The 16,487-nt window shown below is 40.3% G+C and overlaps 1 protein-coding gene and 2 non-coding genes across 3 annotated transcripts in view; 2 read left to right on the top strand and 1 right to left on the bottom strand.

Annotated features, from left to right (window-relative positions):
• The first annotated feature begins 2,101 nt into the window (after nt 1-2,101).
• Nucleotides 2,102-2,173, top strand: trnaa-cgc (transfer RNA alanine (anticodon CGC)). Its single transcript has one exon. It is a non-coding gene; the product is annotated as a tRNA-Ala (tRNA).
• Nucleotides 2,174-2,607: 434 nt separating this feature from the next.
• Nucleotides 2,608-2,680, bottom strand: trnav-uac (transfer RNA valine (anticodon UAC)). Its single transcript has one exon. It is a non-coding gene; the product is annotated as a tRNA-Val (tRNA).
• Nucleotides 2,681-2,950: 270 nt separating this feature from the next.
• The window catches only part of LOC107749927 (beta-galactoside alpha-2,6-sialyltransferase 1-like), an 18,516-nt gene continuing 4,979 nt past the window's right edge, over nt 2,951-16,487 (top strand). The window contains exons 1-4 of the mRNA XM_016565165.1: nt 2,951-3,408; nt 8,173-8,379; nt 12,271-12,642; nt 12,949-13,213. Of these exons, the coding sequence (XP_016420651.1) occupies nt 3,397-3,408; nt 8,173-8,379; nt 12,271-12,642; nt 12,949-13,213 (856 nt within the window). The 5' untranslated portion in view covers nt 2,951-3,396. The remainder of the gene's footprint in view (nt 3,409-8,172; nt 8,380-12,270; nt 12,643-12,948; nt 13,214-16,487) is intronic.

Raw genomic sequence — 16,487 nt, 5'->3', positions numbered from 1 at the left:
ATTTTTTATTTATACATTTTTTCACAATTTTGATAACACTTTACTCGAGTACAATTTAAACTGACTACTAGTATCTTTACCTGATTACATTTCCAAAGAAAAAACACTTTTAACTCCTTAAAATTTTATTTAAACTTTGAAAGTACATATTTTACATTTTATTTTGTTCAATCTTATGCACATTAAATATGGTAAACAATCTCATACATGCACGCTGTTTTTGCACATTAAGTACACGCATTTCAACTTCAGTTATAACTTTCATCAGGGAAATTTCTATCTATATTGGCTAAATGCACAAGATTGGGTACAAATAAAATCAGTGATGAGAATATTTTGGTGGCCATGATTGAGTTTTTAATTAAATGTTATAAATCTCCAAAAGTATTTAAATGCACATTATATGTTAAATTAACTGCAAATCATCTTGATGTTCTTACAGGGAGTGGATAGGTGGTATTATAATGATATATTTAGTAACAATTAGGATTGTCAATGAATTATTTTAATCTAAATAATTACACGATCTGCTCATTAATTAATCTAATTAATTAATCACAATTAATTACATTATAATTTAACATCATAATTAAAAAACAAACAAACAAACCTTTAAATCCACCAAATAAACAATTAAAAGATTCACTATTGTTACAGACTGGAGCACAGAATAGACAACACAAAAAGTGGCTTTTCAAAAAGTCAGTAGTGTATGTTTTAATTATATGTCACTCATCATTAATTCAACACACATTCTTGTATTCTGTCTGGAATGTTTCTGGCTGCTGCATCACATCTGGCTCATTAAAGGGATACTCCATCCAAAAATGAAAATTCTTTCACCATTTATGCACCTGATGCCATCCCAGATGTATATGACTTTCTTTCTTCACAAAAAAAAGAAAAAAAAAAAAGAAGATTTTTAGTGCATAATTCAAGTGTATGAGCCTGCTTCAAAAACCACACAAAGTGATCATGACGGTGAAGTTTAAAATAGTAATGGATTACTGCCATGCTCACTTTATAGTTTTTGAAGCATCATCTTTGGACGTCCTGTACACTTTTCAAAAATCTTTTGTTAGAGTCCATCTGAAGAATAAAAATCATATACATAGATAGCATGAGGGTGTAAAGGATGGAGTTTCCCTTTAAAGGCTGGTATTTTTGTGCTCAACTGTGCTGCATTTTAATTGTTGTTGTATGCACTAGAAGTTTTTGACATGCAGCCATTGTGGTTTGTTTTGTTTTCTCCTTTTAACCAAATCTTGTATCCCCACTGACAAAATATTTTATGCTATTTATTTTTACGTAATTACAAGAATCTCCTCTCTCTGTTTCTCATTAATTGATTGATTGTTGCTAGGGTATTTCTACTTTTTTAAATACACTTCTGTAAAGCTGTACCTTTTTATTTATTTATTTTTTACTTTTACTCATGTATGTTTTTGGCCAGATACTTGTACTTTTAATTGAGTAAAATGTTCACTGAGCATCTGTACTTTAACTTAAGTATAATTTTTTGGTACTTTTTTTGCACCCAAGAATATACTCGCCAAGCCGACTTTTACTTGCCTTTGGTGCTTGGCGAATGTTAATTTTGGACCCTGGCTCAGGCTGGCTGAGATGCTAAGGGTGTCCGCTGGATGGCGCTGCAAGCTCTTGCAGTGCTGTAGAAAAAAATACGCAGAAAATTACAGTATTTGGAAATCAGCATTTTACACTTTGTTTTGTAATTGTTTCCGATCGGGAGTAACTGTTTCAGACCAATTAGGTCCTGTTCTGGTTGGGAAATCCTGTGAGCAGGTTTCGTTATTTATTTTGCGTTATTGTAATTTGGTCTTGAATCTGGTGTGTCACGGCAAATGCGTGACAGTTGCCAACACTGTTCACACGTTTAGAAGAAACCCTTTGTATTTTCATGTTCAACATTAGCAATGTTTCTTCTTTCAGCTTTTGAAGTGTAACTTTTAAGTGTAGTAGGGTTAATTTCAGAAAACTTTTTAAGTTATCTACCGGTAAAAGGTTTTTAATGTAACGGTTTTTCCGGTAAAATTCTGTATGTGTGTCTCTGTAAGTGCTACACACTTGAAAAAAGTCACGTGGGGATGTAGCTCAGTGGTAGAGCGCATGCTTCGCATGTATGAGGTCCCGGGTTCAATCCCCGGCATCTCCACTTTTTCGGTAATAATTTTTCTGCTGGTGACTACAATAAAATCATACCCTTTAATATATAATAACTTCATTTAAGAATAACATACGCTGATCATTAGTCAAAATGGTTAGTAGATATTAGTTTTGTATGTTTTATTTCTTCAAAGCCCCTATGGAATAACTTCAGAGGCCCCACAGACCCCTGGTAGAAAACACCGCATACACCTTATTTTTAAATACGGAAATAAGCTCTTTACAGTTAATGCACTGTTTGTACAGCTAAAATAACTGGAATAAGGTGGGTATACAGACATTAATGGCCCTAACATCAATGCTGAATGCAGGATACACTGATAAAGAAACTATAAACTGATAAAGTAAATAAAAGCAGTCTGCGTCTGCTAAATGTAAGTAAAACTATATATGCGTTCTAAAACATCATCCTGTTAAAAACCGTGGTTCCACTGGGGCTCGAACCCAGGACCTTCTGCGTGTAAAGCAGACGTGATAACCGCTACACTATGGAACCTGACAACGACATTACGAACAACGTTGCAGATTAAAGATGGTTCCATTCAACTGAACGAAATTAACATGTAAGCAACTCACGATTTAACACGGACAACACGTTGGCTGATATACAGTGTAGTATTTTAACAAAACAATTAATAATGCTACATTTGTGCCTGACCGCATGGAATGAAGACGGAGAAAGTGCAACGTTAACGTTCATTTAATGTTAAAGCCACTAAGAGCGTTAAATATTTTTTTTCTGCATTTAACTGATTCTTTTAACCACACAATGCTGTATGCATTTGTGCCTGTTTGATGTCAGAAGCTCAGATATTATCAGCGATATTGGCAAAGACTGAGCTACAGAATCTGCTGCATTCACATCTGCAGTCGCATGCGATAAAACCGTACGACAGCCTTCTTCTGCTCGAGACATCCGATTGAACAATCAACGCAGCAGCTATTATGCAGTATATAAACATGGCGGTTTACCAACATGCATCAGCGCGTAATGATCATCTATATATAGATGTCAAGTCGTAGAGCATCTTTTCGGAAGGGAAAAGGGAAAAGTCTTATTTGTGATTCAGGTTATTATACTACAGGATTATACAAAATAGCTTTTTAGTATACAATATAGCTTATCTGTAGGCCTATGCATTAAATAAAATGCCAAGACCGGGCACTGGAGGACACTGATTGAACTAACCAAGAATAAAGCATCAGAAAAATATGAGATACAAGGTAGGCATGATTTTTATATTTGTCTCATCCACGCAGCATCATTTCTCAATGCATTTAGACGTTTTTGAAAAACAAACAAACACAGAATTAACCTACACGCACATGCCTCACTTTATATATTTATTCAGTTATTTTTATATTTACTCTGCGTGTTATGTAAAACAGAACGCGGTTGCATTAATCAGGCCTGTGCATAGTTATTTTTTATATGAACATTCTCATGTCGCATCCAAACCTATAAAAGCCACATTGTCTGATAACCTTATTTATGTATTATTTGTAGACAGTGTGTATGTAGCCATAGCTCTGCCTGTATGTTTAATATGTTGCCCAATTTGTATTTATTTATACTATCAAGGACACTATATAGGCTTATATATAGCTTAGGTAATTTCTTGAATAAAAAAAGGTAAGATTTAATATATTAACTAACCATTCATTTGTAAATCCATGTATAAGTATTTGACTATGCAAACTCAGAGATGTTCATAAGTATATATATATATATATATATATATATACTTAAAGTGTTAATTAATTAGTAATGAAAAAATAACGCAATTAAAATATTTTAACGCAGTTAACGCACTGTCCCCGCCCCTAGACCTGTACGTCATGTTACATTTCCTACAGTTGCCTGTTGACAAATATGATGCAGGGCAACAACTCCATAAATGCAGTTATGCCCTAAAATTTAAGATATTGGGGCAAAAATGCCACTGTATGAGTTTTTGTCTCATTAAATCACATGATAAGCGATATCACAGAGCAGTGAGAGCAATATCACACAAGTGCTGTTTTTGTCACAAATAGCAAGTGCGCAAATGCTATTTTATACAACAGTTCAGTAAATAAGAAGTTAATATTGTGTTATATTTTAAAAACAATATTGTGTTTTTTCTCAATTTTGCCAACGAAAATATTACCAATGAAGCCACCGCAGAACTATGCGTCTGTGAGCAATAGCGGTGCTTAGTTTCTGAATGAATACTTGTTTTGAACGAATCGTGTGAACCAATGATTCAAAGGCCCATTCATAGAGAGAGACGTTGGCCCTATCCCAAATCATTTACTCACCCTCATGTCTTTTCAAACCTGAATGACTTACTTTCTTACATAGAAGGTATTTTGAAGAATGTTTATAACCAAGCTGTTTTGGTTACTTTCATTGCATGAACAAAAAATACTGAGAAATGATCAAATTACAAATTATCTTATTTTATGTTCCATCGTTTATGTTAGACCATTGTAGCCTAAACGTTTATGTGTAATACATTTTATGTTGAGTCGAATAAAATATTTCTTTCTAAATTTGTAATGTCTACTTATTAGTGCTGGGCAACGATTAGAATTTTTTATCGCATGATTTTCTGCGATTAACCGCGATTAATCGCATTGTTATGCACAAAATTCAATAATTAATTCAAAAGTAGTGTATTGTGCACTTTTTTCATTTAAAATTAGTGCTATATGAACAAAAGTGCAATAACATTTGGTTTGCAAACACTTAACTAAATAAGCTGCTTTTTTACAGCAGTATTCCTTTTACATAGCAGTTCAAATAGTTCTTGTAAATCTCAACTTATAACATTAATGTAATCAAATTAAATATAAAACCAACGCTATTTGCTACTGCCAGGGCATTGACGTTTTTATAGAAAATATTTTATAGTTTGTTATAGAAAAATAAGTTATGCTCAGAGTCCAGAGCCTCTATCATAACATTATAACAGGCACCTTCCGTGTAGAGACCTGGACTCCCGTGGGACACAACGCAGCAGAGTGCGGCGTGGGACAACACTTGATGGGCGAGTGCGGGCGGGTAGAGACTCGTGTGTATGGGATGCGGGAGAATAAGGGTGTACTTTTACACTAGGCAATCTTAACCGTGCCAAAGCGCGTTTGACCCCCAAAGCCCAGTTCGTTTGACTAGTGTGATCACTCCGTGCCGCGCTCGGGCACGGTTCGTTAAGCCATCCCTGGCTCGGTAGGAAGAGGTGGGCCAGTTGGGCTCAGGCGCGGTACACATGTAGTGTGAGCGATAACCGCGCCGGAGCGCTGAACTTCTGATATGTGCAGCATGATTGCGTGAACATTTCTGAGCGGCAAAAGTGATAGATCTGTAAAGCAATATATTGTGAGAGGGCCGTGTGTTACCGCGTCCCAAACGACTCAAAATAATAAACCACAAAGTTAACAAAACGAGTCAGAAGTCGTGAGCGCTGCTGCAGTCTTAGGCCCACCCCAAATGCTCTCAGGTTGAGACACGTGATGACACTTACCCCTCCTGTGACCCATGGTTTGTCTGTATGTGTATTCAGAGCCAGTGAGCAACGGACTTTCATAATAATAAAAAACTGCATTAACGTGCGATAAAATAATTGTCGGCGTTAATAACGCGTTAACTTGCCCAGCCCTACTACTTATACTTTCTAATTTAACACAATAATAACTTTAAATAATCTTTTGTGGGTATTTTCACGGCCAAATTTAGTTAATTACGTTAATTAAATTAGTTAATTAAATGTAGTCAATTAGATTAATTAATTTATATATACATGTGTGTGTATATATATATATATATATATATATATGCTTTGGTACTATTTTCACAAGTTAAAATTTCTTAGTACAAAATTCTTAGCGAAACAAATATCAATTCTTTAATAAATAGGCCTATATATTGAATATCCCAATTGAAACTAAGTCTTAGCACTGAATCCGAATCGTCAAACTTAAATGAAGCCAGACCACCATCGGGTGATGAATTTATATCAGAAACTTCTGAGCCAAGCGTGTTTTAAGCATCATTAGCATCAGTAGTGTTTGATTCGCTAAATAGATCCATCCTTTGAGGAAAGAAACACATAAACGTGCTAGATCCTGTTCGCCACAACTGCATAATTTGCACTGCGGTCCTCGATCTGCGTGAATTGACAGAGACACTTAATTAAGAAATCAACTGCAGAGCCCCGTTGTCTCAGACTGAGGTAATGCTTTACAATAAACTTCCTTTAGTTAACATTAGTTAATGCATTAACTAACATTAACAATGAGCAATACATTTGCTATAACGTTAATATTTAGGCCTATTATATTTGTTAACGTAATAAAAATACAACTGTTCGTTGTTATGGTAACACTTTACAATAAGGTTCATTAGTTAACATTAGTTAACTACTAAGCATGAACAATACTTCTGATGCATGTTTCAAACCCTTGCTCCTGAAAGAATGAAATGTTACAAAAATACAGGCTACAAGCTGCCACATTAGAAAATACACTTACTTGTGTAACTAACCATAATGAATATATACATAATTCATAATGTTTGTGATACCATCTATCCAGTGGGTTATGAAAAGGTTTTGTGCTTGAACAGTTTGCTGGCAAAACAGTAAATGTTCTCACCATACGACTGAATCTATACTATAGTTGACCTTTCCAGATGAAGGATGAGTTGCAGTAATTTGTTTCTACCAGGTTTAAAGCGTTTGCTTGCAGTATCACTTACCATAAAGTAAAATGCCTGTATTTGATGCAACAGTTACCTGTCATCTGCCTTCAGATGAGTCTCTGATTAATCTGAAGATTACACAATCATTGACTGCTTCATCTCTCTTATGCTGTTTCATGTTCTTTCATTCTCTCTGTCTCTCATGAACACGCACACCAGAAATCATTATATTTAAAGATCTGTTTCAGAAATTGCAAACTTGTTCTACATAATGTCTATCTATACTTATTAAATGTACCCAACAATTCATTGCTTGACCATTAAGATCAACTGGATTAAAGGACAGACAAATGTATTAAACTGAACAGATTTCATTATATATTAATGTAACCTTTCCTTGACTTTGAATTTGGTGTTTTTGTCATGTGATGGTATTGTTATGTCTTGTGATACTGTCACAATATATTATTTAGCTACATCTTATAAGACTCTCAGTGATGCTTTTTTATACCCTGATGAAAGCTTCTTAGATGTTATGTAGCGGTTTTCATTTTGTATGGTTGAAAGCCATGATTTCATAGACTTTTTATATTTTATGTCCTACTTTGAATGCCATGGACTACCATATTTGCATTGAGCTGAATATCCCTTAAAGAGCACCAGTGGGCATTAACTGTTAAGCATTCTTCACACATCATGTTTATATATGAGGTTTTGATTACTGCCATTAAAAAAAAATAATACAAAATTTGTTCTGTGTAACTACTTTTTTAAATATTCCCTTTAATCAGGGTATTTTTTTTGTTTTGTAAAAGTATTACTTTAAATGGTCTTTTTTTAGGCTAACCCCAATGGAACTACCACAATTTATTAAACTAATTTGTCCGCTCCCTTTAAGTTCTTGGTTGAAAGAGAATCTAGAGATATCAAACATATTCCAGACAGCTGAACTGCATTACTGAACTCTGCTAGCTTAAATGTAGGGCAACCGAAGTTACTTATTAAGTATTTTACATATTTAACCGAACAGTTTAACATATCAAAATCACATCAAAAGGACCCTACAATATAATCCACTACAATTACACAGAAATTCTCTAGTGTGTTAAACATGCTTTTTCCTTCACACTAATTTAATTTCTAACCTGACCTTAACAGGACTTCAAAGTAAATATTTGACCATTTCAAACTATTTTCTACTGTCTTCAATTCAAATGAATCCATGCATATGCTTCTATGTATCTGCAAACTCCTTTTGCAGAGGGCTTCCTTTAATTTGCTAATATTGTCTGTGATTCATTATCCAGATCCCAGGGGCTGCCATGGATCGTGTTAGCCTACTTTGGCGGTTGAGACGCCGGGCCCGTCGAGGGGCCCTGTGCATGGCACTGTTCTGTATGACTATGGCTCTCCTGTACACCTTTTGCGCTGAAAACAGCATACCTGTCACAGATGCCATTTTTGGGGTTAAGGCGAGAACTCGAGCTCAGCCAAGAACGCACACAATTGTTAAGGTATGTCAAGATTCCTTTCCTCACACGACCTTCTGCTCCACTGAATTTGATCATTAGAGTGCTGTAGAAATGAGTCCTAAAGCCCGAAAATAAGGTTCCCTATCGAACGGTCTCTCCTGTTGCGTTAACACGCTATGGGGAAACTCCTGTTTACTCCGTTACTAAAGCCTGATTTGTTCACGCTTGTGTAGTTGCACAAACCAATAGTGCTCTAGCCTGCCAGAAGGGGAGGAGCCGACTGCTAAATAAGTTGGCTCAGAGTGACTTTTCATCAGAATTTTTCTCCTTCGACGAGATCATCTCTTCGCTGACTCTGTGATCGAGAAGCCAAGAGAAGAAGAAGAGCTCTGCTCAGCCTGCTGCTCGCCGCCGTAGAAGGAGCCCCGGCAGAGGAAGAAGCAAGAAGCCTTCCCCTTTGGCCATCCAGCGCTTAAAAGAGCAAATTTCCAGCGACGTTGTCACACCGCGAGTGTGGCTTGTTGCAGGGATCCCCAGCATGATGCAGACGGGCACAGTGAGTGTGTCGCCTGTCTGGGCAGTGCCCACGCAGAGGCAACATGCTTTCATTGCAAGAGTATGAGTCTCGCCCTTCTATGCTCACGGAACGCCTTCTTCCATGAAGGTGGTCCTCCCCACTCTGCTCTCCCGTTTCCTCCCTCCCATAGGAGGAAGAAACAGCAAAGCAGCAGGGTCTTTTCACTGGGCTCGAGTGAACTCACATGGGTGCTTCACTCTCCCCTCATCACCTCGAATCGCCGGAGTGCTTCACGCGTGAGGATCAATGCCCCTTGTTGGCTGCGAGTGACCTGATATCCTTCGGCATGTCTGAGGAGGAGATCGCCACTGATGACTCCATGTCATTAACAGCATCGGATGCTGAAGAGTGGACGTGTTCCAGCGAAGAGCCCGAATCCCCGCCTCTGATGCAAACAACATGATCAAGCGTGGACAGCGAGCTGATCTGCGTTCTGTCTAAGGCTGTGGAGGATCTTGGCCTGGCTTGGTCGGCTCCGGAAGAGCCTGCCCACAGCCTTCTCGATGAGTGGAACATGAAGGGACACCATCAGTGATCCTCCCGCCATCGGTCTGCTCCGTTCCTGCCGGCAGTTCATGAAGAGTTCACCAGGACGTGGCGCACCTGTTAAATCAAATGAAAAATGGTGTGTCTGATTGGTCCAGACGCTACACCCCCTACTTGGCCCGTGTTAATCCCTCTACTTCCACCGCTCTCACCACTGTTGACGCCGCTGAAGAAAGAGGCTATAGCAAGCTCCCCCCCTCTGGAAGAGGCGGTCGCTGCTCATCTGCGCCCTCAATAGGCCCTTGGGTTGAAAGTCCATGCAGTGCATCCATCCAAGCCCTGCAGGACTACATCAGCCTTGGCAGGGCTTATGCAGCGGCTGGCCAGGCTGGCTCAGCTCTGCATACGATGGTGGTACTCCAGGTGTTTCAGGCCAAACGTCTCCATTCCATGGACGAGTCTGGCCAGGATTCTGACGCCTTTAAGGAACTGCGCATAGCAACCGACCTGGCTCTGTGCTCTACCAAGGCAACAGTGCAGGCGATCGGCACGGCCATGGCCAATCTGGTGGTGCTGGAGAGCCACCTTTGGCTGAATCTGAGATCAGGGACGCTGACAAGGTCACCTTCCTCGACTCATCAGTCTCGTCTAAAGGATTATTCGGCCCTGCCCTAGATGGGTTTGCTGAGCGTTGTACAGCGGCACAGAAGACCTTGCAGGCTCTGCATTACTTCTTGCCAAAGCACTCCAGTGCGGCGGCTGGTTCAAGACACCAGAAGACCCCATCCGCCCAGCAGCCTGCAAAACGTCTTGCCTGTTTCAATCAGGCGTCCAAATGGGACTGACCTCCAGAAGGAAGGTGGTCACAACAGATGCCTCCAACTTGGGTTGGGGAGCTCTGTACGAGGGCAGACCGGCGTTTGGCTCCAGGTCAAACCTGGAGCAGCGCTTGCACATCAACTGCCTTGAAATGATGGCAGTTTTCCTGGCCCTAAAAACCTTCCTGCCAGCCTTAAAGGGGCACCACGTCCTGACGGTGGTAGCCTACATCAATCACCAAGGTTTACAGGTTGGCTTGATGCCTCTTGTTATGGGCTCAAGGCAAACTCCTCTCAATAAGAGCGTGCCGGGCAGACTGAACCAAGGGGCAGATATGCTGTCCAGAGACAATGCATCTCCAGGAGAATGGAGACTACATCCTCAAACGATTCAAATGATTTGGTCTGTCTTCGGGAGGGCAGAGGTGGACCTCTTCACCTCAGAAGACAACTCTCACTGCCCAATTTATTTCTCGAGACAGCGAGATGCCCTGGCCCACAATTGGCCCAGCACTCGCCTGTTGCAGTCTTCTCTGACTATTGTATAGCACAGAGCCAGGACCCGTCCTCTTGTGACGTGTCCCATGTGCTAACTTTCCTACAAGAGCTGCTGGATAAGGGGCGCACCCCATCCACGCTCAAGGTGTATGTGACAGCCAACACGGTGAATCACTCTCTCGTGGCTGGCCAATCAGTCGGTAGAAACGACTTGGTCGTTTCATTTCTGAGGTGAGCGCGGAGATTGAATCCTCCTTGCCCTCATACAGTGCCGACTTGTGACTTATCTGTAGTCCTCAGAGCCCTACGGGGCCCTCCCTTTGAGCGGCTCCAGCCGGCCGATCTGTGGCCCATGTCGTTTAAGACCACCCTGCTTTTGGCTTTAGCGACAGTCAAGCTAGAGGCTGACTTTCAAGGACTGTCAGTCAGTGCTTCCTGCCTTGAGTTTGGGCCTAACGACTGTAGAATCGTCCTCAAACTGAGACATGGCTATGTGCCGAAAGTGCTCTCCACTCCGTTCAGAGCTCAAGTTATCACCCTTCTGGCACTCCCGGTTGCAGACGGTGAGCAGGGTCCCAACCCACTCTGCCTAGTTCGGTCCCTTAGAGTGTATGTTGAGCGCTCTGGCCCATTCAGACACTCACAGCAGCTCTTTGTATGCTTCGGAGGCCACTCTAAATGTTCTGCCGGTCACGAAGCAGAGATTTGCTGGATAGTGGATGCTATAGCCTTGGCTTACGCCTCAGCAGGCTTGCAATGCCCTACAGGTGTGAGGGCTCACTCCACCAGAGGAATGGCCTCCTCCTGGGCTTGGTCCAGTGGGATTTCTATTGGTGAGATTTGTGCGGTCGCCGGTTGGTCATTGCTGTCTACCTTTGCCAGATTCTGTAACTTGGATGTCCCTGCCCTGCAGGCACGGATCTTTTCCGCTTAAGTCTACCTAATTCCCTTTGCAAGTGGAAAAGGTCAAGTTATGTAGTACTCAGCCTAACGGCTCGGGTCTCATTATGTGCTCATGCTTATAGGAGTCCTCAGTAAGAGTGCTCCGGGACTGGGCTCGCAGAGCGGCTGCATTCTGCATTTGCGTAGCACGGCGCTATTGGATGCATTCCCCATAGCGTGTTAACGCAACAGGAGAGACCGTTCGATAGTGAATGATCCGGTTACTTGCGTAACCTCGACCTTGATTCCCTGAGATAAGACAAGCTGTGGTTAAGACAAGCTCAAGTTTTTATGTTTTATTCTACAGCAAACATCAGCAAATCGCTATTTGTGATTGTTTTTAAGCTTTCATGTGTTTTAAAAAGGCGGTTGCTAACAAGTGGCTAAATGGGCTACAGAGGTTTTAGGGGATAATAAATTGAACAGGTAAACTAATCTACTTACTAATTCACTTTTTCTTGCTTTTGTAAACTATTTTAAATCAAACTTTCCAACTTGTAGATTTTTAATAAATATTGAAAGAGCTGTCACACCCTGTAACACCCAGCAACACCCTGTATAGTCAAAAATGTAAAATGCATCCTTACTAAAAGTGACACTGATCTATTGAAGGTATTGCGGGGAACAGGAGGGTCGAAACCCATGTATACTGACCCTCAAAAGCTTCCAGGTATCATTCCTGGAGATCCTCAAAAGCCTATTCCCATCCTGTCGTCTTCTAACTACTCAATGGAGAGCAATACTAAGGACCGCAACCTCAGCGGCAAACAAAGAGACCATGGGCTATTTTACTGGCTTCTGGCACGACCGCTGAGACGTGCTTTAGAGACTATTTTTGGAGGCCGACGGAGAGGAGATGTGGGTGCCGCAAGTGGGGATGCTGTTGTTTTTGGCCCTAATGGAGCACTCAGAGAGGTCTGGAATGAAGAGATGTCAAGTAGCATGCTGGGAAAAAGGCTGAGGAAGGTGGTGCAGAACTTTCAGGTGAGGGAAACTCAAAAACATCTAAAAGCCTTAACATGAAAACACAGTAACAAACTTCAAGGACTGCAACTGCTGATCACCAAGGCATGAAGTCTCTTCAGTTAGTATTAGGTAGTGTTTTGTATTTTTTACATATGCAGGCGAGCTTCATCCTCAGAGGATTGTGTAAAATTTTACATAATCCTCTGAGGATGAAGTTCTACTGCACATGTAAAAATACAAAATACTACCTAATACCAAGTGTTAATTGCAACAAATGAAATGTGATCTATCTATCTATCATAGTTTTTTATGTTTTTATTTTAGGCAATGAATAAATATGGAGTTCGCTACCCTGGACCTGAGAGTGCAGCACGTCGTTCTAAACTCAGTGGCCCTGAACTTCTTTGTCAAATCAAGGAGATGGTTCAGATTGCAACTTTAACACCAGATATGGAGCCATTTTCTGGGTTGCCCTTGGCCTCTCAGTTACCTCTGCGCCAAATAACTGCTGATATTGGCCCGTTCAAGACCTGCGCAGTGGTATCATCTGCAGGTTCTCTCAAAAACTCTGGATTAGGAAAGGAAATAGGTAATAACTAAATTCATAACATAATCTGGATCTATTTCTTTGACCTGAAATGTAATGAGAATATATCTATATTAGGGTTGGGCGATGTCTACCAAATTGGCATCGGACGATGTCTACAGTGAAACATAGTGATGGACAATGACATCGGGTGGGGGTGGGGGGGATTGGTGGTGTGCCCGAAGCGTGAAACAAATAATGCGTTCTACGGAGCCACTAAAAGGTTAGCCGCTTGCTAGCGGTAGCCTGTTGCATTACAGTACATGAAAGTTCACTTACCACATACACAGAGTAAGGAGAAATGTCTGATAGGATGATGGCGAATGATTTGCAGATCCTGAGCACCAATGACAAACATCTAATCTTGTCAAATGTGTGGTAAGTACTGCCGCTCCATAGTATAGAGTCCTTGTGATCGCGAATCTCAAAAGTGAAAGTGAAAGTAAAATGAGAGCGCACAATCGAAAGCGGTTTCAATAGCGGCTCCCTGATGTCCGAAATTTATATACAGTTGCCTATACTTACCCAACGATATAATTGAGAGAAAAAGTATTTAAATATTTTTTTTATCCTCCCATCTTCGTAGGCTATTTATTCCCTTTAGGGTTTCCGTAGTACACTTCATTTCCTTTCCGAACACGGAACTGGGATGCTGCAGATTGCGGGAGAGGGGGTGGGGGGAAAGAATCACAATGTCAGCTTAACATCGTGATGTCTGTCAGCCATTGGCGATGGACGATGGCATCGTCTATCGGCCCAACCCTAATCTATATATCTATATATGTATCTATCTATATATATCTATATAAACATATATAGATATATATTTAAAATAATCACATTTTGTTGCTTTGCAGCCTGAAATGAAGACGGACACAGTTTTTGTTTTATCCAACTGTATTTACTCAGTGCAACTTATAACATTCCAGAGAAAGATATAAAACCAACATGTCAAAAGTTGGAAAAAGGATCACCCCCTCCTAAAAATGACCTGTAAACTCAATCAGGTGTAGCTAATCACCTTCTCAATGGCACACAAAGCCATTTGACTTTCAACTGTGATCAGCTGTGGTCATTTTGATTAGCCAAGCATGAAAAGAGCATTTCTTGAGCATTTCAGTCCTTTGTAGTGCAACTGAAGCAAACAATCAACTATGGGAGGCAAGGCAGTCAAAAGATCTCCGGGATAAAATTGTGGACAGGCACAAGTCAGGAGATGGATACAAAAAAAATTCAAAGGCTTTATCAATGCCTAGAAGCACAGTTAAGTCTATTATTAAGAAGTGGAAGGTATTTGGTACAACACAGACCCTCCCTGGATGCGGGCGTCGCTCCAAACTGGATGAAATAGCCAGGAGCAAACTGGTCAGAAAGGCTACCAAGAGGCCTACAACAACTCTGAAGCAGTTGCGGGAATTTATGACAAAGACTGGTCAATGTGTGCATGTGACAACAATATCACAAATTCTCCACAAATGTGGCTTGTATGGGAGGGTTGCAAGAAAAAAAGGCACTACTCAAGAAAGGCCACAACACCAAATGATATGTCTGGCGGAAATCTAATACAGCTCACCATCCAAATAACATCATTGCTACAGTAAAGCATGGAGGTGGTAATATCCTGTTATGGGGGTGTTTCTCTGCAGCAGGGACTGGAGCACTTGTCAGGATAGAAGGAAAAATGGATGGGGCAAAATACAATAAAATTCTTGAGGAAAATCTGCTGCCCTCTGCCAGAAAGTTGTCAATGGGAAGGTTTACCTTTACCAGCAAAACTGACCACTGGTTGAATGAAAAAAAAGGTGAATGTCCTTGCATGGCCTAGTCAGAGCCCAGACTTAAACCCCATTGAAAAGCTATGGAATGACTTGAGGACTACAGTCCACAAACGCTCACCATCAAATTTAACTGACCTTGCGCAGTTCTGCAAATAAGAGTGGGCAAGTCGTGGCCTAATGGTTAGAGAGTCGGACTCGTAACCCAAAGGTTGCGGGTTCGAGTCTCGTACCGGCAGGGAGTGAATGTACAGCGCTCTCTCCCACCTTCAAAAAATGGCTGCCCACTGCTCCGGGTGTGTGTTCACGGTGTGTGTGTGTTCACTGCTGTGTGTGTGCGCACTTTGGATGGGATAAATGCAGAGCACTAATTCCGAGTATGGGTCACCATACTTGGCCACATGTCACGTCACTTCACTTCAAATAATGCAAAGTCTAGATGTGCAAAGTTAGTAGAAACATATCCCAACAGACTAAAGGCTGTAATTAAAGCAAAAGGTGGTTCAACAAAATACTGACGCAAGGGGGCGAACCTTTTTCCAAGGTTGTGTGTTACAAGGTTGGGTGTTATGATGATGTATGCTGTGTGAAGGTCTGTCAACCAGATGAGTTTGTAATATATTTTATATACAAATCTTAATAAATTTTTATTAAAAAACATTCTTTGTTTTACAAGGTTTCAAATATGACTTATCTGGTCATATTCATAGTTTGTAAGTTTATATACAAATCTTAATTATTTTTTATAAAAAATAAAAAAAAAACTCCTTTGGTTTACAAGGCTGTCTGGCCATATTCATAATGTTTTGATATTTTTTTAAACTATTGCATAATGTGAAGTGTTGATGCCAGAAATATTTATTTGTCCTGAATTATCTTTTATTGTTTTGCATCCATCAAAAAAAGAGATTAGATAGCTTTAATATTTACGTCACTAGACATTACACCCCATGTCGTTCCAAACCCGTAAAAGCTTTGTTCGTCTTCGGAACACAATTTAAGATATTTTGGATGAAAACCGGGGCTTGTGATTTCCCGATTGACTGCCAAGTAAATTACACTGTCAAGGTCCAGAAAAGTATGAAAGACATCGTCAGAATAGTCCATCTGCCATCAGTGGTTCAACCGTAACGTAGGTCAGAGGTGACCTGCTTAATAATTATGCACACCTGAATATAAGACATTTTTCACTTCCAACCTTCATGAATAATTATATATCAATTATAAATTATTAAATACAAGATTAATAGTAGTTATTAAGATTGATGTCGTTTGGAATTGGTCAAATGTGCTTGGAAAAAATATGATCAGAATATCAACTTGCATAATAATTATGCATGCACTGTATTTTTCCTCTACTGCTGTCGAAGTAATGCAAGGAATGTTGTGATTGGTTGTCAAGGCAGCCAATCAGAATTTAGCAGCCTCTGTCTCTGATTGGCTGGAATTATGGCACATTGTAACGCTGGGTTGTGTTGAGCACGCGAGCTGTTGGCATTTAG

This window comes from Sinocyclocheilus rhinocerous, unplaced genomic scaffold, assembly GCF_001515625.1.
Source record: "Sinocyclocheilus rhinocerous isolate Xijiao unplaced genomic scaffold, SAMN03320098_v1.1 scaffold320, whole genome shotgun sequence".
In the NCBI taxonomy this organism is placed as follows: domain Eukaryota; kingdom Metazoa; phylum Chordata; class Actinopteri; order Cypriniformes; family Cyprinidae; genus Sinocyclocheilus; species Sinocyclocheilus rhinocerous.
Note: the sequence above shows the minus strand (reverse complement) of the source record. Positions and strands in the feature narration are given on the sequence as shown.